The sequence below is a fragment of the Prionailurus viverrinus genome, chromosome C1, assembly GCF_022837055.1.
Source record: "Prionailurus viverrinus isolate Anna chromosome C1, UM_Priviv_1.0, whole genome shotgun sequence".
NCBI classification, from domain to species: Eukaryota; Metazoa; Chordata; class Mammalia; order Carnivora; family Felidae; genus Prionailurus; species Prionailurus viverrinus.
In genome coordinates this window covers 178,642,723-178,665,118 of record NC_062568.1, presented here as the reverse complement: position 1 = coordinate 178,665,118, position 22,396 = coordinate 178,642,723, and the positions used below count along the sequence as shown (strand labels likewise).

The 22,396-nt window shown below is 39.3% G+C and overlaps 1 protein-coding gene across 2 annotated transcripts in view; it reads right to left on the bottom strand.

Annotated features, from left to right (window-relative positions):
• Window positions 1-22,396, bottom strand: part of TESK2 (testis associated actin remodelling kinase 2) — a 135,869-nt gene that overhangs the window by 34,668 nt on the left and 78,805 nt on the right. For both annotated transcript variants that reach the window (XM_047869881.1, XM_047869882.1), the window contains exon 4: window positions 6,533-6,581. In XM_047869881.1, coding sequence (XP_047725837.1) covers window positions 6,533-6,581 — 49 coding nt within the window. The remainder of the gene's footprint in view (window positions 1-6,532; window positions 6,582-22,396) is intronic.

Here is a 22,396-nt window from a genome sequence, read left to right as displayed (position 1 = left end):
GGTCCTCTAGCTGACACATGAGCATCAGAGACCTAGCAAAGCTCTTCCAAATTCCTGACCTACAAAATCATAAGCAAAATAAAATGGTTGTTTTAAATTAGTGAGTTTTAGGGTAGTTTGTTATACAGCAATAAATAGGGAAATAGGTTTATTTTTTTATCTTGATAAGTCCCGAGCCTAGCAGAATACCTAGCCTACAGCAAATTCACTCCAAATGTTATGTGTAAAGTGAACCTCTTTCTTCCCTTGCAGTTCACATCCTGTCATTTCTTCTACACCCATCATTCCTTTAGAAGTCCTGGGTCACAGGGGCAATCATTGTTGGCACATCTGGAATGTTCTCTTAACTATCATGTAGTAGTAAAGGCCCCCCTACAAAGCCACCCCAAGCTTGAAAGATAGGCATGGCTATGCTGCCAAAGTTAACCCAAGGCAGGCACCAGACAATATCGCATCTGGCTCAAGGTAAATAAGGCCAACATAATACTCTGTACTGGGCTACACAGAAACAAAAAAGAAAGAAGCAGACACAACTAATAGCAATATCACTGCACACCAAGAAACTGGAATCGGGGTCTGGCTGCTCATTTTTATAAATAATACATGAGTTTGGTCACTGAACCAACGGAGTTTCCTTTCATTGTAAGCTCTCTGATTATATAAGGCTTCTTATAAGTCTCACAAGAAACAACACATATCAACCCACATAAACAAGGAATTTTCAAAGTAACTATTCTTTTAAAAAGAAAGAAGGTGTACAATGGGGGTGGAAATGGTGAGTGAGAAGAGGATGAGGGCTATGTGAATAAAAAGTTCTTTTCAGCCGCCTGCAGGGCTGATCCATTCCCTCGTGAGCTAAGAGTGTTTCTTCTTTTTTTTCCTAATGTTTATTTTATTTTTGAGACAGAGAGCACAAGCAGGAAGGGCAGAGAATGGGGGAACAGAGGAACTGAAGCAAGTGGGCTCTCTACTGACAGCAGAGAGCCCGGGGCAGGGCTGGAACTCACAAATTGTGAGATCATGACCTGAGCCAAAGTCGGACTTTTTTTTTTTTTAACATTTATTTATTTTTGAGACAGAGAGAGACAGAGCATGAACGGGGGAGGGTCAGAGAGAGAGGGAGACACAGAATCCGAAACAAGCTCCAGGTTCTGAGCTGTCAGCACAGAGCCCGACTCGGGGCTCAAACTCACAGACCGCAAGATCATGACCTGAGCCAAAGTCGGGCACCAGCTGACTGAGCCACCCAGGCGCCCCTTAAATTTTTGTTTTTAACGTTTATTTATTTTTGCAAAGTCGGACATTTAACCAACAGAGCCACCTAGGTGCCCCTGGAGTCTTTTTTTTTTTTAATTTTTAAAAATGTTTTTATTTATTTTTGAAGGAGAGAGAGACAGAGCATGAGCAGGGGAGGAGCAGAGAGAGCAGGAGACATAGAATTTGAAGCAGGCTCCAGGCTCTAAGCTGTCAGCATAGAGCCCGATGCGGGGCTCAAACTCACGAACTGGGAGATCATGACCTGAGCCAAAGTCGGGAGCTTAACCGACTGAGCCACCCAGGCGCCCCTGGAATGTTTCTTTCAGTACCAAGTATCTGCCTGACTGAGGTCACTTTGCTATAAAGAGAATGAATCACCTCACTAGGTCAAGTAATTGCCAAGTGGTTCTTACTGGCACAGTGGGGAGAAAAAGCATAATTTCTCCTAGAAAAGGCAAGAGAGACCCCAAAATATCTGCCAAGCAATTCTTTTCTTTTGCTGACTCTTTTGACCAGAGAGTACTGTCACTTGAGATCCCTACCCGACAATCTTATATTCCACTCATTCCCAAATTTCCAATCTTCTAGGCACTGAAGGGTCCTGCACAAAGAAGCCCCTTAGACTGTTTGATTATGAGGATATTTCTCTCTTTGTGCCTTTCTTAACAAGCTTAAGAAGAAGGCATTATGAGATGACACATACTCTGTCTGGAAGAATCTCTCTCTTGTCTGTCTTTGACAATCTCCCACACCTCCATCTTGGATATGGAAGAGAAAACATATAGCATGTAAGTTGGTGGCAGCTACTTTTTGAGTAGAATGACATCCAACCTTAGGATGAAGTTGACAATATAAAGACAGAGTGAAGAGACAGAAAGACGTGGGGCCTCTAAATAACATTTAGCTGCTGAATTAAACCAACCCTTAACCTAATAAAACTGCTGGAATTCCAGTTATATGAGTCATTTTGTTGTTTAAGTCTTTGTGACTATTTTCCATTACTTGCCAACCAAACACATTCTAATATATCCAATAACCAGGAAATATCTTTACCAAATAACAAAAAAATATATAAATAGAATCAAATTCTACAAATACTATACATGCTACACATACAAGAACATGTGGGGAATATGCATAAGTGCTTAGCACTGTGGGGAATAGATAAGTGAATTAAGGACAGTGTGTTAAAATGGAATGGGTATAGGCTTTGAAGTCAAATGAATCTGGATCCAAATCCTACTTTGGGAATTCATTTAATTTCTCTAAGCCTAGTTTTCTCATCTATAAAATGGAGGAAATATGACTACAGAATTGTGAATTATATCTAATATATAAAGCATTTTTTTTTTAATTTTTTTTTTCAACGTTTATTTATTTTTGGAACAGAGAGAGAGACAGAGCATGAACGGGGGAAGGGCAGAGAGAGAGGGAGACACAGAATCGGAAACAGGCTCCAGGCTCCGAGCCATCAGCCCAGAGCCTGACGCGGGGCTCGAACTCACGGACTGCGAGATCGTGACCTGGCTGAAGTCGGAGGCTTAACCGACTGCGCCACCCAGGCGCCCCTAAAGCATTTTTTTTTAAATGAGAGAAAGTCTTTACCCTCAATTAGAGTAGAAAACACAAATAATTATGATCTGCTAATTGGGATATTTATCAGGTATGGGAAAGTGCAACAGTGGTTCCAGTTCTTCACCCTTTATGGAATCTATGCCCTCTGACATATAACTTTGCAGTATGCTCCCAATGTGGACTCAGGCATGTGACTTGTTTTGTCCAATGGCGATGTTGGCCAAGCAAACTTGAATATAGGCAGAATCATGAAAAGCACTTATGCAAATGGCTGGCATACTCTTGCTATTCTGGTATCATCATGTCCAGGCTAGTCCGCTGGTCCCAGAAGAAGGATGAGAAGCAGCTAGAGCAAAGCGGTCCCAGCAAAGCCTAACCTAGATCAGACTACCGGATGACCTGACAGATGCATGAATGAGCCCAAGTGAGACTAGCAGAAGTGCTCAACTTGCAGATGTACAAGAAATAAATGTTTATTGTTGTATTCTTTTGAGGTTTTTATGGTTGGACATTATATAGCAATAGTTAACTAATAATACAAAGGGTTATATTTTCTGTCTTTAAAAACTGAAGATTTCCACTTCCTTGATACTCATGACCAAATGAAAGACAATGTTAGGTCTCCTGAGTCAAAGAAATACTTATGGAACACTCCTATTTGATACATGAAATTTAAAAGGTTCTGTTTGATCTTTCATCAAACTGTTTTCTCTATAACAAACAACTCGTTTGCTTAAAAACTCAGAAGTCTATACTTACTACAGGTAAAACTACCGGTGGTAGTTAGTAGTACCTAACTGTCTGATTGTTCCAAGTTCAGTTAATGTCTACAATTACAAACAACACTCACAGAAATGGTTAAAGCCTAAAAAAGTCCAGATCACTACTGTATACGAGAAGTACTCTTCCTAATAATATCAACACTTTACAGGCACTAACAAGAGCTATGTTTGTCTACTGTAATTATTGAAAAATTATTTTAAGAGAAATAAAGAATGGTGTTCACATTATTGTAAAGAGCAGGCATTCCACCAATCAAGAGTTCCATCCAAGTTCCCAATGCTGTGCTAGATGTTAGTAGTAATTTATTTTTATAATCCTTAGTGAAACCAAAAGTGTGCTGCCAAATTCAATTCTAAGACAAACATGTGAGTCCTCAGATATCTATGCCATAACGGCCCTTGGGGATCCCCTTCTGAAAATAACCAGTAACATTTGGATATTTGGCCTAAATGACCATCAGCCTATTAACATCACAATAAAAATGATAAGTTATGCCAATATCTGATTAATGATACTGGAAATATACACTCTTTCACAAAGCAGGCACTGTATGTTGTATATGGCTATAACAAGCTAACAAACACAGAGAATATTACTTAAGTGCAACATGGCCAAAAGAATGCTGCATTAAGAGCATTCACTTCTGCCATTTCGACTACACTCCACTTCTAAATTTACAACTTGATCACAGATTTTTCTTTTAATGTTTATTTAGTTTTAGAGAGAGAGAGAGAGAGAGAGAGAGAGAGCGAGTGGGGCAGGGGCAAAGAGAGAGGGAGACATAGAATCCAAAGCAGGCTCCAGGCTCTGAGCTGTCAGCGCAGAGCCCGATGTGGGGCTCAAACTCGCAAACTGCAAGATCATGACCTGAGCCTAAGTTGGATGCTTAACTGACTAAGCCACCCAGGCGCTCCATGATCACAGATTTTAAAGCATGTTCTTTGTCAGAAAAACCAACATACAAGCCCTTCCAGTAAACTGACATTTCAGAGAACAATGATACAAACATGGAGTACAACAAATACTTTAACAATTATTAGTGTCAGAGCTCTGGCAGAAAGCTTGAGAGAAGGAGAGAGTTTTGTCTTTGAAGAATTTATAGACTCACTTCTGAGAAAAGAAATACACAGAAAATGTTTTTGATCTGAAATGCTGGTTATGGGCGGGTTCATTTGTAAAAATTTAGTGAGCTGTACCCATTTCATATGTTATAACATTTCTGTTATGTCACACTTCAATAAAAAGGGTTTTTTAAAAGTTTATTTATTTTTGAGAGAGAGAGAAAGTGCAAGTCGGAGAGGGGCAGACAATGAGGGAAAAAGAGAATCCCAAGTAAGCTGTACGCTGTCAGCGTGGAGCATGATGTGGGGCTTGAATCCACAAGCCATGAGATCATGACCTGAGCTGAAGTCAGACACTTAACCCACTCAGCCATCCAGGCGTACCCAATAAAAAGTTTCTAAAATTTTTAATAACATTAACCACAGAACTGAACTAAGTATCAAATGAAAAATATTGACAATTTAAGGAGTTTGGGAGGGACCAGTCATTGCTAATAATAAAAGCTGTAACAGTTAAAATGTACTAAGCAATTACTATATGCCAGCCACTGTGCTAAATAAGCATTTTATATTTCATCCTCACAAAATCCCTGTGAGGTCATCTTCTTATCAGTAGGATCTGCTACAATTACTGACTCCCTCCTTCTTGAAACTCCTTCCTTTCCATTCCAGGCCAATACACGCTCGTGGTTTCTCTTCCTACCTCACTAACCACTCCCTCTCAAAATGTCTTCTCCTCAGACTTTTAAAATTAAATACTTTAGGATTCAGCTATTGGTCCTCTTTTCTATCTAGACTCCCTGGAACAGATACTATTATTTTTTTTATTCCCATTTTCCAGACAACACCACTGAGACACAGAGAAATTCAAACCTAGGCAATCAAGACTTCAGAGTCCATGCTCTTAACCACCTCATTATTCTGCCTTCTTTGGCCTTCCATATAAGAGGCAGGACAGAACTATACACATTCCACATTCTGGTGCCCTCAGTAACTGAGAAAAGAGACACAGAGTGAGGTACATGGGACCTTCCTTTATCAGATATTAGGGACAAATATAGGGCACCAAGCCAGCAGGAAACCAATACTTGCAAATTCTGTTAAACAATTTTCCTTCGTAAGTTTCTTCACTTTGTATTTTGATACTTACTTCCTAAGGAGAAATGTGAATACATTCTAGAACATAGACTCTTAAATCTAGATGCTCATTTGAATAATCTTGGGGAGCTTTACGAACACATATGGGCCCTATGAAGACCTACAAAGCCTAGAAGATTCCAGGAAGCTGTGTTTCTGAGAAGGATCCAAGTAAATTCTGAGTTTATAGGTCAGTACCTAAGTTTAGGAAGCCTTTGTTCTAGAGAGGATTCTCTCTGGTCCTCAGAGGCTAAGTAGTGGCTTTACTACCTAGAAAAGACTGAAAATGAAATAAGACTGAAGATGTAAACTGATTCCAAGGAGTAATAAGACCAATCAGGACACTAGAACAGTGATTGTGGAATTCTATATCAGGACACCAAATGTTTCTGGATAGTCCGGGAATTTGTTGCCATGAAATAATCTGCAGCCAAGTGATGTCTCCCTTAGCTTTGGAAGGGGTCATCCGGGAATCAAGAATCAGTATAACATTTGAGCACTCATATTCTCAGATTATTCACAAATATTATGAGAGAATCCAAGAGTATTAATAGATATGGCTATTTTCCCCAGGCAAGAGAAGAAAGCATTGTTAACACTGTCATTTTTGTATAAATATAAATGCATACACATTTTGCTAACATTACGCAAGTAACAGTATGGAACCACAAATGCTAAAACTAAGGCAAAGAAGTCACTTCAATATGCTTAAGTCTTACCTCTGTAAGTGCATGCAATTGTCCTTGATGTACACACACACCCATGAACCTATGAAACAAGAAAAAAAAATTTTAGCAAAGGAAAACAATATAACTGCCATATAAAGAAACTAGTTTAGCTACTCATGCATTGGAAATAATCCAATACCTGTGAAGTCTCCTGGGTTCTTGTATAATGCTGCAGCCTCTCAACTTTGATATCAGGCTGGTAATTTTTTTTTCCTTTAACTTTATTTATTTTTGAGAGAGAAGGAGAGAGCAAGCAGAGGAGAGGCAGAGAGCGAGAGGGAGAGCGAGAATCCCAAACAGGCTCTGTGCTTTCAGCACAGATCCTGACACAGGGCTCAATCCCATAAACCGTGAGAACAATGACCTGAGCCAAAATCAAGAGTCTGACCCGTAACTGACTGAGCCACTCAGGCATCCCTCATTTGTTACCAAACTTTAATAGGTTACATTCACTATCTGCATTTCTTTAACCTTCGTTCATTCCTAAACTCATTATAATTTGCCCTCTGCCAATATCACTTTTTTTTTTAATCTTTATTTTTGAGAGAGACAGAGACAGAGCGAGAGCAGGGGAGGGGCAGAGAGAGAGGGAGACAATCTGAAGCAGGCTCCAGGCTCTGAGCTGTCAGTACAGAGCCCAACGCAGGGCTTGAACTCACGGACTGTGAGATCATGACCTGAGACGAAGTCGGATGCTTAACCGACACAGCCACCCAGGCACCCCAGCCAATATCACTCTTTAGTAACTAACCATCCTTACTATGAAGAATTTGGAGTTTTACATACTTTTGCATTTCTAGTACCTAGTATAGTATCTGGCACAAAAGATTTGTTGAACAGCATAAATGATTTTTATGACCTACAAACTTAAATTCAAGCTCTTCTCTTTACTTTATTTCATTTTACTGAAAATAATCCTTCCAGGATCAGCTAAAATTTCATCTTCTCTATATTGATCTCGGGGATATCTTCACTTATCATTAATCCTCTCTCTCCCTCCTCATCTCAACAGTACTGCTATGCACTTTCACTCTGCTTTGAAAGATTGTTCATTAGCCTGAGGTGGTCCAGGGTCTGGAGTCAGACTGCTTATATTTGAATCCTGGCTCTGCCACTTCATGATGACATCCCCGTATTTTAGTTTCTTCATATACAAAATGGGAGTATTATTATTACCTAACTCATATGGTTATTGTGAAGATGAAATGACATAACTTGGGCTCCTAGAACATACTAAGAACTAGAATATATTAACTGTTCTTCTTTTAACATTTGTGACTTCTTCTCCAGAATGGAATATAAGAAAGATTTTCAAGAATACAGATCTCTTCTCATTTGTTTCTACATATAGTGCCTGATACACAATGCTTTGCAAATAAGATGCTAAACAAACACTTCTTGAATGAAAAAGCAATGATCACCAAATTAGCTTCACAATGTAAATTCATTTTATAAGAAAGAACCTTTTTTTTTTTTTTTTTTGTAGGCTCCATGCCCAGCATGGAGCCCAACACAGAGCTTGAACTCACAACCCTGAGATCAAGACCTGAGGTGAGATCAAGAGTCATATGCTTAACCTACTGAGCTATCCAGGCACCCCAGAAAGAACATTTAGAGGCAGGTACAAGGCTGGAGAACAAAGGAGTATTTATTTTATTTAGTCAAATATTTATATAGAAGTTAGGCAGTAGGATTCTACTAGCAAAACAATAGCTACATATTAGACATATCTCCAGAAGCTAGGGAAGCAAAAGATGAACTACTGGGACTTGATCAAGATAAAAAGCTGCTGCACTGTGAATCAAACAATCAACAAAACTAAAAGGCAACCTACGGAATGGGAGAGGATATTTGCAAATGACATAGCTGATAAAAGGTTAGCATCCAATATCTATAAAGAACTCACCAAATTCAAACCCAAAAAATAAATAATCCAGTTAAGAAATGGGCAGAAGAGGGGCACCTAGGTGGCTCAGCCGGTTGAACGTCCGACTCTTGGTTTCAGCTCAGATCATGATCTCATGGTTTGTGAGTTTGAGCCCCACATCAGGCTCTGCACTGACAGTGTGGAGCCTGCTTAGGATTCTCTCTCTCCCTCTCTCTCTCTGCCCCTCCCCCACTCTCTCTCTGTCTCTCTTTCAAAAATAAAAAAAAACTTATACAAAAAGAAACAGGCAGAAGATATAAACAGACATTTTTCTAAAGAAGACATCCAGATGGCCAACAGACACATGAAAAGATGCTCAACATCACTCATCATCAGGGAAATATAAATCAAAACCATGATGAGCTACCACCTCACATCTGTCAGAATGACTAAAATTAACAACACAGGAAAACAGATGTTGGCAAGGATGCTGAGAAAGGGGAACCCTCTTACATTGTTGGTGGGAATGCAAACTGGTGCAGCTACTCTGGAAAACAGGATGGAGATTCCTCAAACAGTTAAAAATAGAACTACCCTATGACCCAGCAATTGCACTATTAGGTATTTACCCAAAAACTACAAAGATACTGATTCGAAGGGGCACATGTATCCGGATGCTTATAGCAGCATTATCAAGAACAGTCAAATTATGGAAAGAACCCAATTGTCCATCAACTGAAATTGGATAAAGAAGATGGATATATATATAATGGAATATTACTCAACCATCAAAAAATGAAATCTTGCCATTTACAGCAACATGGATGGACTAGAGTATATTATGCTAAGTGAAATAAGTCAGAGAAAGACAAATACCATATGATTTCATTCATACATGGAATTTAAGAAACAAAACAGATGAACGTAGGGAAAGGGAGAAAAAAAGGAGACAGAAGCAAACCCAAAGACACTCTTTTTTTTTTATGTTTTTATTTATTTTTGAGACAGAAAGCACAAGCTGCAAGGGGCAGAGAGAAAGGGAGACAGGAACTGAAGCAGGCTCTACGCCGTCAGCAGAGATCTTGATGCGGGGTCCGAACTCATGAGCTGTGAGATCATGACCTAAGCAGAAGTCACACTTAACCAACTGAGCCACCCAGGTGGCCCAAACCATAAGAGACTCTTTTTTTTTTTTTTTTTAAGTTTACTTATTTTTGTGAGAGAAAGAGAGATAGACAGAGCACAAGCAGGGGAGGGGCAGACAGAGAGGGAGACACAGAATCTGAAGCAGGCTCTAGGCTCTAAGCTGTCAGCACAGAGGCCGACACAGGATTCCAACTCACAAACTGTGAGATCATGACCTGAGCCAAAGTCGCATGCTTAACCGACTGAGCCACACAGGTGCCCCACCAGAACAGACTCTTAACCATAGAGAACAAACTAAGGGTTGATGGAGGGGAGGTGGGCGGGGGAGGGGCTAAATGGGTGATGGATATTAAGAAGGGCACTTGTCATGAGCATTGGGTGTTGTATGTAAGTGATAAATCACTAAACTGTATTCCTGAAAGCAGTATTATACTATATGTTAACTAGAATTTAAATAAAAATTTGAAACAAAAAAAAATTAAAAAATAAAGTCATGAGCCTCCTAAAAGCTGAAAAGACCTGGTTTGGGTATGATACACCCTTGCTTCCCTTCCCCCCAAACCCACCATTCACTATGACCACATCATCCGCAGAGATGTCACAGCCAGCACATTCGGGCAGGCACTGGTTTCATGTGACAGTTTTCTTCTGCCTGCCTTCCTCCCCACCCCCAGCTCACATCACCACATCACAGTGGTGTCACACAACTCTACGTCTATGTGAAACTTTTCTGCCTGACCTCCTCAACCTCATTTTCTTTCCATCACCCACCACATCCAAAACAGTTTCACAGAGCTCTCAAGCTAAGATAGGCATTAGCTTTATATTAGAAGAAGAGCTTGAGCAGAGTACATGATTACAGTTGCTATAAAAAGAATATACTTTAAAAGGGAAATATTTCTCAGGGCGCCTGGGTGGCTCAGTTGGTTAAGTGTTCAACTTCAGCTCAGGTCATGACCTCCAATTCTTAAGTTTGAGCCTTGAGTCGGGCTCTGTGCTGACGGCTCAGAGCCTGGAGCCTGCTTCAGATTTTGTGTCTCTCTCTCTCTCTGCCCCTCCCCCACTCGTGTGCGTGTGTATTCTCTCTCTCTCTCTCTCTCTGAAAAATAAACATTAAAGAAAACTTTAAGGGAAATATTTCTCATCCTTTACAGGGAAGTGATATATGCCTAGAAAAGCATTTAATATTAACAGTAAGTTTTCACTGAAATTTTTATTACTAATTATATTAAAATCTAAGTTGTGGACAAAACCTCAAATCTTTTTTGGTATGAGACTGGACCTAAAAATTATTACACTCTGAATGATTCTTACTCCCTACTACCACCACCCAAAATCAAGCCAGCTAGAATTACTTAGCTCAGGAAGGGAGGAGCACTTTGTTAATGCATGTGCTTGAGACTAAGTCATTACTGAAATTTATTATTTTTAGTTTCATATTATGCACACACACTTGTGTTAAGTAAGAAGAGGGATGCCTGGGTGGCTCAGTCGGCTGAGCATCTGACTTTGGCTCAGGTCATAATCTCTCAGTTCATGAGTTCAAGCCCTGCATGGAGCTCTCTGCTGTCAGTGCAGAGCCCACCTCCAATCCTCTCCCTCTTTCTCTGTCCCTCCCCCACCCTGGCACAAGAGCACTGGCTATCTCTTTCAAAAATAAAAACATTTAATGGGACACCTGGGTGTCTCAGTCAGTTAAGTGTCTGACTTCAGCTCAAGTCATGATCTCACGGATTGTGAGTTCAAGTCCCACATCAGGCTCTGTGCTGACAGTGCAGAGCCTGATTTGGACCCTCCGTCCCTTCTCTCTGCTTCTCTCCCTCTCTCTGCCCTTCCTCCAAGTACAAGTTCTCTCAAAAGTAATAAATAAATATTAAAATAAATAAATAAAGGGGTGTCTTGGTGGCTCAGTCGGTTAAGTGTCCGGCTTCAGCTAAGGTCGTGATCTTGTGGCTTGTGAGTTCCAGCCCCTCATCAGCTCTGTGCTGACAGCTCGGAGCCTGGAGCCTGCTTCAGATTCTGTCTCCCTCTCTCTCTGCCCCTCCCCTGCTCACACAGTCTCTGTCTCTCTCTCCCAAATATAAATAAACATTAAAGTTTTTTAAATAAATAAAAACATTTAAAAAGAAAAAAAAAGAAGAGTTGCTTTTGTTTTTTAGACCAGCACTTCCTAAATTTTAATGTGGACACAAATCACCTAGGACTTATATAAATTCCAGGCTCTGATTCTACAGGTTGGGGCAGAGGGAGGTTGGGAGTCTGAATTTCTAATAAGCTCCCAGGTAATATTGACACTGCTAGGTCCATGGACCACACACTGAGTAGCAAGGCTCAGTCTTGACTTGACAAACAACAGCTGATCACCCACTCTAAAGTTAGTAAGACCATAACAGGAAACTTCCAACTCTGATACTACTGGTAAACTAGACTTTGATCAAAGACTTAATTTGCCTCAGCCTTTCCTGTAGCATGATTTACTATTTTCCATAAAGTGTCATTACCATGCTTTTATACACCTTTGCTTTTCTAGGGCTGTTTCCACTTCCCAGAATGCCCCTCCCCTCATTTCTACATAGTTACGTTCTACTCACCCTCAAAGCCCAGTTCAGATATTTCCTTTCCCACAAAACAAATCTGGCTCCCTCTAAGTAGAAGTACTTCTGAACTAGCATGCTTCTGAACTATGAAGACACTCCATCTACACCACTCTCCTATAGCATCATTGCTTCCTACCTTTAACTATGTTTTATAAAATGAAATGAATTCTCTTGCCTGTCATATGACAGTATATAAACACTTGCTGGGTAAATTTAACACACAACTCTGACCACTTAAAAATCACTGAATGCTTGTTATTTGCCAGGCACTGGTAATTATTGTTATATGATTATTATAACAGCTGACTCTTTTTTTCTGAGAGAGAGAGCAGGGGAAAGGCAGAGGGAGAGGGAGAGGGAGAGTGAGAAAGAGAGAAACAATCCTAAGCAGGCTCCACACCCAGCACAAAGCCTGATGTGGGGCTTGATCCCACAACCATGAGATCACAACCTGAGCCGAAATCAAGAGTCAGATGCTTAACTAACTGAGCCACCCAGGCACCCCAACAACTGACTCTTAAAGAGCACTTATTGTGTAGGCATTGTTTTTATATTATATTCATTTAATCCTCATAATAATCCAATGAAGTAATACTTTCATTCTCCCAATTATATTGATAAAGAAATTTAGGCTTAGAGAAATAAAGTAACCTGCCCAAAGTCATACAAATAATAAGTGGCTGAGCCAGGCGTCAAACCTAAACAGTGGGTTCTGTGCTCTTAATCACAATGTTATATTACCTCCCCATATAGTTATAAAAAGGATTTAAAAATGAACAAGACACAATGCCTTTCATTAACAAGCTACTCAAAAAGATTTTTGTGGCAGTTCACAGCTCCTGATCAAAGTCCAAATTCCTTACTTAGCATGTTATTCAAGAATCTGAATGATCTGACCCACACCTCTTTTACCTTATCTCCTATTACTCCCACCTGAATTCTCTATGTTTTAGTTATATAACCTGTTCCTCCTAAATATGTCCTAAATTCTCCCACTTCCATACTGTTGCTACAATAAGGCCATCTGGAATCCACTTTTTTACTATTTCTTTTAGGGGCAGGGAGAGTGGCAGAGCGGGAGGGAGGGAGGGAGAGAGAGAGAGAGAGAGAGAGAGAGAGAGAGAGAGAGAGAATATGAATCCCAACCAGGCTCCATGCTCAGTGCAGAATCTGACATGGGGCTTGATTCCACAGCCCTGGAATCATGACCTGAGCCCAAATCAAGAGTTGGACGCTCAACTGACTCAGCCACCCAAGTGCCCCTGGAATCCACTTTTCAAAGCTCTACCAATCCTTACAAACTTAGTGCAAGAATGTCTCCGAATAATAACAATAATAACAATAGCACCCAACATTTATATACCATTTAGGATGCCAGGAACTGTCACATATCAAGTCATATGATTGACAATGGTTATAATAATTCCTGTTTCAGAGACATAATTTCACATATTTCCCTACTCTTTCTAATCTGAAGTAATCTTTCTCTTCTCTATACATTTATATTACTCTATTTAAAACTCTATTATATAAACATGTATCAGGCCTGCCTTCTACATGAAGTTTTATCTATGTCTGCTTCTTCCACTAAATTAGATGGTTCTTGAGGGCAGGAATCTTAAGTGTGGAAAAGAATGGCTATTTACTCACTAAATTACCTCCCTTTTCTTCCTGAAGTTTCCCAATGTCTATAACAGTTAAGACCATAATATTGAGTTCTGGAGAGTAGTACAGGGGCAGAAATTATTATGTCATTTCTAGGCCTGTCCCATAAAAACCTCAACCCTCTCCTCTATACTTTTCTCCTTCATCTGTCAGCAGATGCAGAAGATCCAGTGAAGGAATCTGAGGCCCTGACCTAGGTTTAAAAAAAAAAAAAAAAAAAGCTCTCTGTCTAACTCAATCCAACACACGCTGAACTAGGACATGAATAAGAAACATGCCTTTAAATCAATAAGATTTTACGTGGTTTACTACAGTAATTAGCCCACCTGGAATAAATATACTAGGTGGTTTTGTGTCTCTATATATACTTAAAACACTGCCTTCTTCATAGTTAGCATTTAGTAAATATTTACCGAATTCAGTTAAAAGTTAAATTTCTTTTTTTTTTTTTTACATTTTATTTATTTTTGAGAGAGTGAGAGACACAGCATGAGTGGGGGAGAGGCCGAGAGAGAGGAAGATACAGAATCTGAAGCAGGCCCCAGGTTCTGAGCTGTCAGCACAGAGCCCAACATGGGGCTCAAACCCACAAACTGCAAGATCATGACCTGTGCCAAAGTCGGGTGCTTAATTGACTGAGCCACCCAGGCACCCCTAAAAGTTAAATTTCTTAATTCCAAAGCAGGATCTTTCTTCAGTCCTAGTATTATCCAGCAGTCTCCAAAATGGGGTATGAATAAGATTACCCATTGAAGTCTGGGAAGAAAATTGGAATTTTTAAGCTATATTATTATTTATTTTTAATTTTTTAATGTTTAATTTTGAGAAAGACAGAGAGCGAGCAGGGGAGGGGCAGAAAGATTGGCAGACACAGTCTGAAGCAGGCTTCAGGCTCTGAGCTGTCAGCACAGAGCCCGACACGGGGCTCAAATCCATGAACCGTGAGATCATGACCTGAGCTGCAGTTGGACGCTTAACTGACTGAATTGCCCAGGCACCCCATTACCTATATTATTTTTATATAAAGAAGAAAAAATAAGTTTAGTAATATTTAACATGGGTTAATAATAGCACCTGGGGATGTGCTCAAAAATGTTTTCTTAATGGGATATTATGATAGGCAGAAGATGTCTAGAAAGGTCCATGTTCTAACCCTCAAAACCTGTGAATATGTTATGCTATACAGCAAGGGAAATTGATTAAATTTGCAGATGGAATTAAGGTTGCTAATCAGCTGACTTTAAAATAGGGAGAGTATCCTAGACTACCAAGTGTTATCATACTTGCAGTGTTATCATAATGGTCCCCAAAGGTGGAAGAGGGAGGCCAAAAAGTTAGTATTAGAAGGATAAAATATGAAAAAAAAATCAGCCTGTCACTATTGGCTTTGAAGAGGGAAGGAGCTACAAGCCAAATAGAAACTGAAAAAGTAAGGAAACAGATTCTTCCCTAGAGCCTCCAGAAAGAAACACAACACTCTCAATACCTTGATTTTATCCTAGTAAGACCCACATCAGACTTCTGATCTATAGAAGATAATGAATTTGTGTTGTTTCAAGTCACCAGGTAATTTGTTATAGCAGCCATAGAAAACTAATGATACAACAAGAAAAAGAAAGAAAGAAAGAAAGAAAGAAAGAAAGAAAAGAAAAGAAAAGAAAAAAGAAAAGAAAAGAAAAGAAAAGAAAGGAAAAGACAAGAAAACTAATATTACCTAATAAAAAAAATCATGGGTGGAAAAACAAAAGCAAAAATGAACTATTGGGACCTCATCAAAATAAAAATCTTCTGCACAGCGAAGGAAACAATCAGCAAAACTAAAAGGCAACTGACAGAATGGAAGAAGATATTTGCAAACGACATATCAGATAAAGGGTTAGTATCCAAAATCTATAAAGAACTTATCAAACTCAACACCCAAAAAACAAATAATCCAGTGAAGAAATGGGCAAAAGACATGAATAGACACTTCTCCGAAGAAGACATCCAGATGGCCAACCGACACATGAAAAAATGCTCAACATCACTCATCATCAGGGAAATACAAATCAGAACCACAATGAGATACCACCTCACACCAGTCAGAATGGCTAACATTAACAACTCAGGCAACAACAGATGTTGGTGAGGATGTGGAGAAATAGAATCTCTTTTGCACTGCTGGTGGGAATGCAAACTGGTGCAGCCACTCTGGAAAACAGTATGGAGGTTCCTCAAAAAATTAAAAATAGGACTATCCTATGACCCAGTAATTGCACTACTAGGTAGAAACAGGTGTGCTGTTTCAAAGAGGCATGTGCACCCCCATGTTTATAGCAGCACTATCAACAATAGCAAAGTATGGAAAGAGTCCAACTGTCCATCGATGGATGAATGGATAAAGAAGATGTGGTACACACACACACACACACACACACACACACACACACACACACAATGGAGTATTACTTGGCAATCAAAAAGAATGAAATCTTGCTATTTGCAACTATGTGGATGGAACTAGAGGGTATTATGCTAAGCGAAATTAGTCAGAGAAAGACAAATATCATATGACTTCACTCATATGAGGACTTTAAGACACAGAACAGATGAACATAAGGGAAGGGAAGCAAAAAATATATAAAAACATGGAGGGGGACAAAACATAAGAGACTCTTAAATATGGAGAACAAACAGAGGGTTACTGGAGGAGGGATGGGCTAAATGGGTAAGGGGCATTAAGGAATCCACTCCTGAAATCATTGTTGCACTATATGCTAAATAATTTGGATGTAAATTTAAAAAAATTTTTTTTTTAAATTATGGGTCACTATGTTCACAGACCTAAAATAGACTTTGGGCTTTGACTCCTAAACAAGCACAAGGAAAATAACATTATTAGTTCCTTGGTAGCATTTTCGTCCAATCAGTCAAATATTTTTTTGAGTTCATAGTTCTGCTCTCAGAGTTAAACATTAAAGTTTAAATACTGTCCCTTCTCAAAAGCTTATTACCTAAACAGAAGAGTGAGGGAGAGGTGTGACAGTAGTCTAAAACACATCTAGCTGTCTTCATTCTGGAAACACACACACACACACACACACACACACACACACACACACACAAAACACCAACACACAACTATTTTGGACCAACTCAATACTACACAACAGGACCCAGTAAGAGTCCTGTAGCCATTATAACAAAGCTGTCTGGAAAATTAGTAGTTATTGCTAACTTACCTAGAATTAGGTATATACTGCCAATATACCTAGAAACTGTCCTAGGTATTTTATATGTATTATCTGAGATTAAATTATCCTCATTTTATCATTTAGGAAAATAAGGTTCAGAGCACTTACGTGACTTGACAAAAGTTGGAGAAGTACTGGAATCTGATCTGTTTTGCTCTGTGACAATGGGAATGAAAAAAAAAAAGGCCAGTGGTTCAATAATAACTTCATTTTGTATTCATAAATAATAACTAATGATGCCTGGGTGGCTCAATCAGTTGAGCATCTGACTCTCAATTTCAGCTCGGGTCATGGTCCCAGGGATCAAGCAAGCCTCACATTGGGCTCCTTGCTGAGCTTGGACCTGCTTGAGATTCTCTCTCTTTCTCACTCTGCCCCTCTCCCCTGCTTAGGCTCACTCACTCTCTCTCTCTCTAAAAAAAAAAAAAAAAAAAAAAGATTCTCTCTCTCTGTCTCCCCAAAACAAAAAAAAAACCCTGCCAATCTGTAACCAATGAAAATCTAACTGGTTTACTTTATAAGACTTTCTACTGTCAGCTTTGAGCAAAAAGCAACATCCGTGTTAGGAGTTCTTCTGATCTGTACTGGTCTTTGCAGAAAAATGTCTGGTTCTGAAGTTATGGTAAAAACAATTAATGGCACAAAAACAGACACATAGACCAATGGAATAGAATAGAAACTCCAGAACTAGACCCACAAACGTATGGCCAACTCATCTTTGACAAAGCAGGAAAGAACATCCAATGGAAAAAAGACAGCCTCTTTAACAAATGGTGCTGGGAGAACTGGACAGCAACGTGCAGAAGGTTGAAACTAGACCACTTTCTCACACCATTCACAAAAATAAACTCAAAATGGATAAAGGACCTAAATGTGAGACAGGAAACCATCAAAACCTTAGAGGAGAAAGCAGGAAAAGACCTCTCTGACCTCAGCCGTAGCAATCTCTTACTCGACACATCCCCAAAGGCAAGGGAATTAAAAGCAAAAGTGAATTACTGGGACCTTATGAAGATAAAAAGCTTCTGCACAGCAAAGGAAACAACCAACAAAACTAAAAGGCAACCAACGGAATGGGAAAAGATATTCGCAAACGACATATCGGACAAAGGGCTAGTATCCAAAATCTATAAAGAGCTCACCAAACTCCACACCCGAAAAACAAATAACCCAGTGAAGAAATGGGCAGAAAACATGAATAGACACTTCTCTAAAGAAGACATCCGGATGGCCAACAGGCACATGAAAAGATGTTCAGCATCGCTCCTTATCAGGGAAATACAAATCAAAACCACACTCAGGTATCACCTCACACCAGTCAGAGTGGCCAAAATGAACAAATCAGGAGACTATAGATGCTGGAGAGGATGTGGAGAAACGGGAACCCTCTTGCACTGTTGGTGGGAATGCAAACTGGTGCAGCCACTCTGGAAAGCAGTGTGGAGGTTCCTCAGAAAGTTAAAAATAGACCTACCCTATGACCCAGCAATAGCACTGCTAGGAATTTACCCAAGGGATACAGGAGTACTGATGCATAGGGGCACTTGTACCCCAATGTTCATAGCAGCACTCTCAACAATAGCCAAATGATGGAAAGAGCCTAAATGTCCATCACCTGATGAATGGATAAAGAAATTGTGGTTTATATACACAATGGAGTACTACGTGGCAATGAGAAAAAATGAAATATGGCCTTTTGTAGCAACGTGGATGGAACTGGAGAGTGTGATGCTAAGTGAAATAAGCCATCCAGAGAAAGACAGATACCATATGGTTTCACTCTTATGTGGATCCTGAGAAACTCAACAGAAACCCATGGAGGAGGGGAAGGAAAAAAAAAAAAAAGAGGTTAGAGTGGGAGACAGCCAAAGCATAAGAGACTGTTAAAAACTGAGAACAAACTGAGGGTTGATGGGGGGTGGGAGGGAGGGGAGGGTGGGTGATGGGTATTGAGGAGGGCACCTTTTGGGATGAGCACTGGGTGTTGTATGGAAACCAATTTGTCAATAAATTTCATATTAAATAAATAAATAAATAAATAAATAAATAATAAAAAAACAAAAAAAAAACAATTAAGAGGTTTGAAATAAACCTATAATAGAATAGTAAAATGTGAGCATGATTTTCATATTAAAATGCTTTCTAAAAGGCCTACATTGGAAACCTACTGATACTGGTTTACTTTTTTTTTTTAAAGTTTTTCCAGAAATTTGATATATTTTTATCTGATTTCCCTCCCATAATTGAAGGAAAGGCTCTGCGACATACTCCACCGGATTCCACTAAGCTTTAATATGTGGCATTAAATGAACTGCTTTGCATTTTACTCCCAAATAAAGCAAAGATACCATCACTCTCTTAGACCAGAAAAAATTACCAGTAACCAAAAAGGAGAAGAAAGGGCAATGGCTCAGATCTCAAGTCCCAAAAGAGCTATGAATCTAGACCCATAAAAAAAGCAGTAATATCTCTGGGTAAGGCTTACTGTAGTTCAAACGTGCTTTAGAGGTATTACATCATGGAAAACTGGTTGTGCTAGGTTCTAGCTTTGAGAACTCAAAGAAAACTCAGCTGAACAGACATTAACCACTAATGTCTCACTTCAAGTGACATTAAACAGAGCTGGTTCAGTCTGGCTTTCTCTTTTCTGTCCACGATTTTTATAGTCAGATTTTAAGATAGGTAAAGGCAAATAAACATTGCTCAATATTCACTAGGTCATGTCAATAGCACTACATATAATAACAAGAGGACCAATAAAGTTTATGGTCTAATCTGGTCTAATCTTACTGGTTTTTTTTTTTTTTAGTGAAACAATACAAGTACTTAAAAAGTTAATATAAGATCTGCTTACTTACAAATAGTAAACCAGTTTAATAAACACAAAAACATCCTAGATTTTTTTTCATTTTTTTCTTCAATATATGAAATTTATTGTCAAATTGATTTCCATATAACACCCAGTGCTCATCCCAAAAGGTGCCCTCCTCAATACCCATCACCCACCCTCCCCTCCCTCCCACCCCCCATCAACCCTCAGTTTGTTCTCAGTTTTTAAGAGTCTCTTATGCTTTGGCTGTCTCCCACTCTAACCTCTTTTTTTTTTTTTCCTTCCCCTCCCCCATGGGTTCCTGTTAAGTTTCTCAGGATCCACATAAGAGTGAAACCATATGGTATCTGTCTTTCTCTGGATGGCTTATTTCACTTAGCATCACACTCTCCAGTTCCATCCACGTTGCTACAAAGGGCCGTATTTCATTCTTTCTCATTGCCACGTAGTACTCCATTGTGTATATAAACCACAATTTCTTTATCCATTCATCAGGTGATGGACATTTAGGCTCTTTCCATCATTTGGCTATTGTTGAGAGTGCTGCTATGAACATTGGGGTACAAGTGCCCCTATGCATCAGTACTCCTGTATCCCTTGGGTAAATTCCTAGCAGTGCTATTGCTGGGTCATAGGGTAGGTCTATTTTTAATTTTTTGAGGAACCTCCACACTGCTTTCCAGAGTGGCTGCACCAGTTTGCATTCCCACCAACAGTGCAAGAGGGTTCCCGTTTCTCCACATCCTCTCCAGCATCTATAGTCTCCTGATTTGTTCATTTTGGCCACTCTGACTGGCGTGAGGTGATATCTGAGTGTGGTTTTGATTTGTATTTCCCTGATAAGGAGCAACGTTGAGCATCTTTTCATGTGCCTGTTGGCCATCCGGATGTCTTCTTTAGAGAAGTGTCTATTCATGAAAAACATCCTAGATTTCCGAGAGAAAAACAAATATTCTCCATCTTGATTAACAACTGAAAGTAAACTTGAGACTGAGAATTAAACTCATTCTGTAACTATTTTTTCACAGAAAATTTTAAACCACACTGCTCACAACTGCCATGCAAACAGCAAAATACCAAATCTCCTGGCAAAGGTAGAAATATTAATACATATACAAGCAGTGACCTCAAATGTTCCCCAAATGTTTTTTAATCCAGGAAGTTCGGACAAGAACTAATAATATCCACAAACCCAAGTATCTAGATTGTCTCCTCATAAAATGAGAATGCTTCTTCCTCCTTTCCAAACTTATTCTTTATTCTAAGATTACTCATAAACTCACATCCAAATAGCAAAATATAAACACACATTTCAATTTATGTGAGTATACTTCTGAAACAGCTCTCTCACATGATTTATGTCTTCCCCCTCTCCCAAAGTAGAAGAAATATACAGAGAAAAAAGAGAATAATTCAATCTAAAAAGCAAGAAAATTAGTATGTGCAAGGTTTGTGCTCTTCTACAGATAAACAGAACCCTTAATTTTTTTTTTTTACTACCTATCACATATATACTAAGGACAGTGACAGGCAAAGGTGACTAAGTGGGTGCTAGAGAAATAAACATGATGGTACCTACTTCAAGGAGTTCACAGACAAATAATGATAATGATGTATTCTAAGTACTTTACAGGTATTACCTCATTTAATACTTATGAAAACATTATGTTACAGGTACTATTATTATCTCCATTTTACAGATAAGAAAATGGAGGAGAGATTAAGTGGCTTGCCCAATATCACACAACTTGCAAATGGCAGAGTCAGGGCTGGATTCTTAACTCTTAAGCTTTATGTTCTATAGCCTCAATAAATGACACTTCAGATGATTATGACTATAGTAGTAACAATAATAGAATAATTATAGTTAACATTTAGTGCCTTGCACTGTGTTAAGTTCTTTATCTCATTTAATTCTCCCATCAACCTGGTATAGTAGTACTATCATTACTCTTTATAGATGAGAAAACTGAGGTTACAGAGGTTAATTTGCCAAAGGTCCCCTATCTACTAAGAGACACAACCATCCTGAACCTCTCCTCTGAATTCCAGACTTTATCCAACGGTTAATTTTTAAATTTGTTTTTATTTTATTTTAGAGAGAGAGAAAGAGAGAGCAAGAGAGGGAGAGGGGCAGAGGGGGAGAGAGGATTTTAAGTAGACTCCATGAACAGCACAGAGCATGATGAGGGAATTTGATCCCATGACCCTGGGATCATGACCTGAGACGAAATTAAGAGTCCCAGGCTCAGCCAACTTGAGCCACCCCAACTACCAATTTGATAACTTCTGATGTCATATCCCCAAAACCTGTTCCCCATGCAGTCTTCCCCAGTGTAGTTACTGGCAATTAAAATCTCCCAGTTGTTCAAGTCAAAAGCCTAAGAGTCATCCTTGACTCCTTCCCCTGTGCTAATATCCCAATCCATTAGGAAGTCCCATTGTCTCTACTTTAAAAAATATCCAGGGGTGCCTGGATGGCTCAGTTGGTTAAGTGTCTGACTCTTGGTTTTGGCT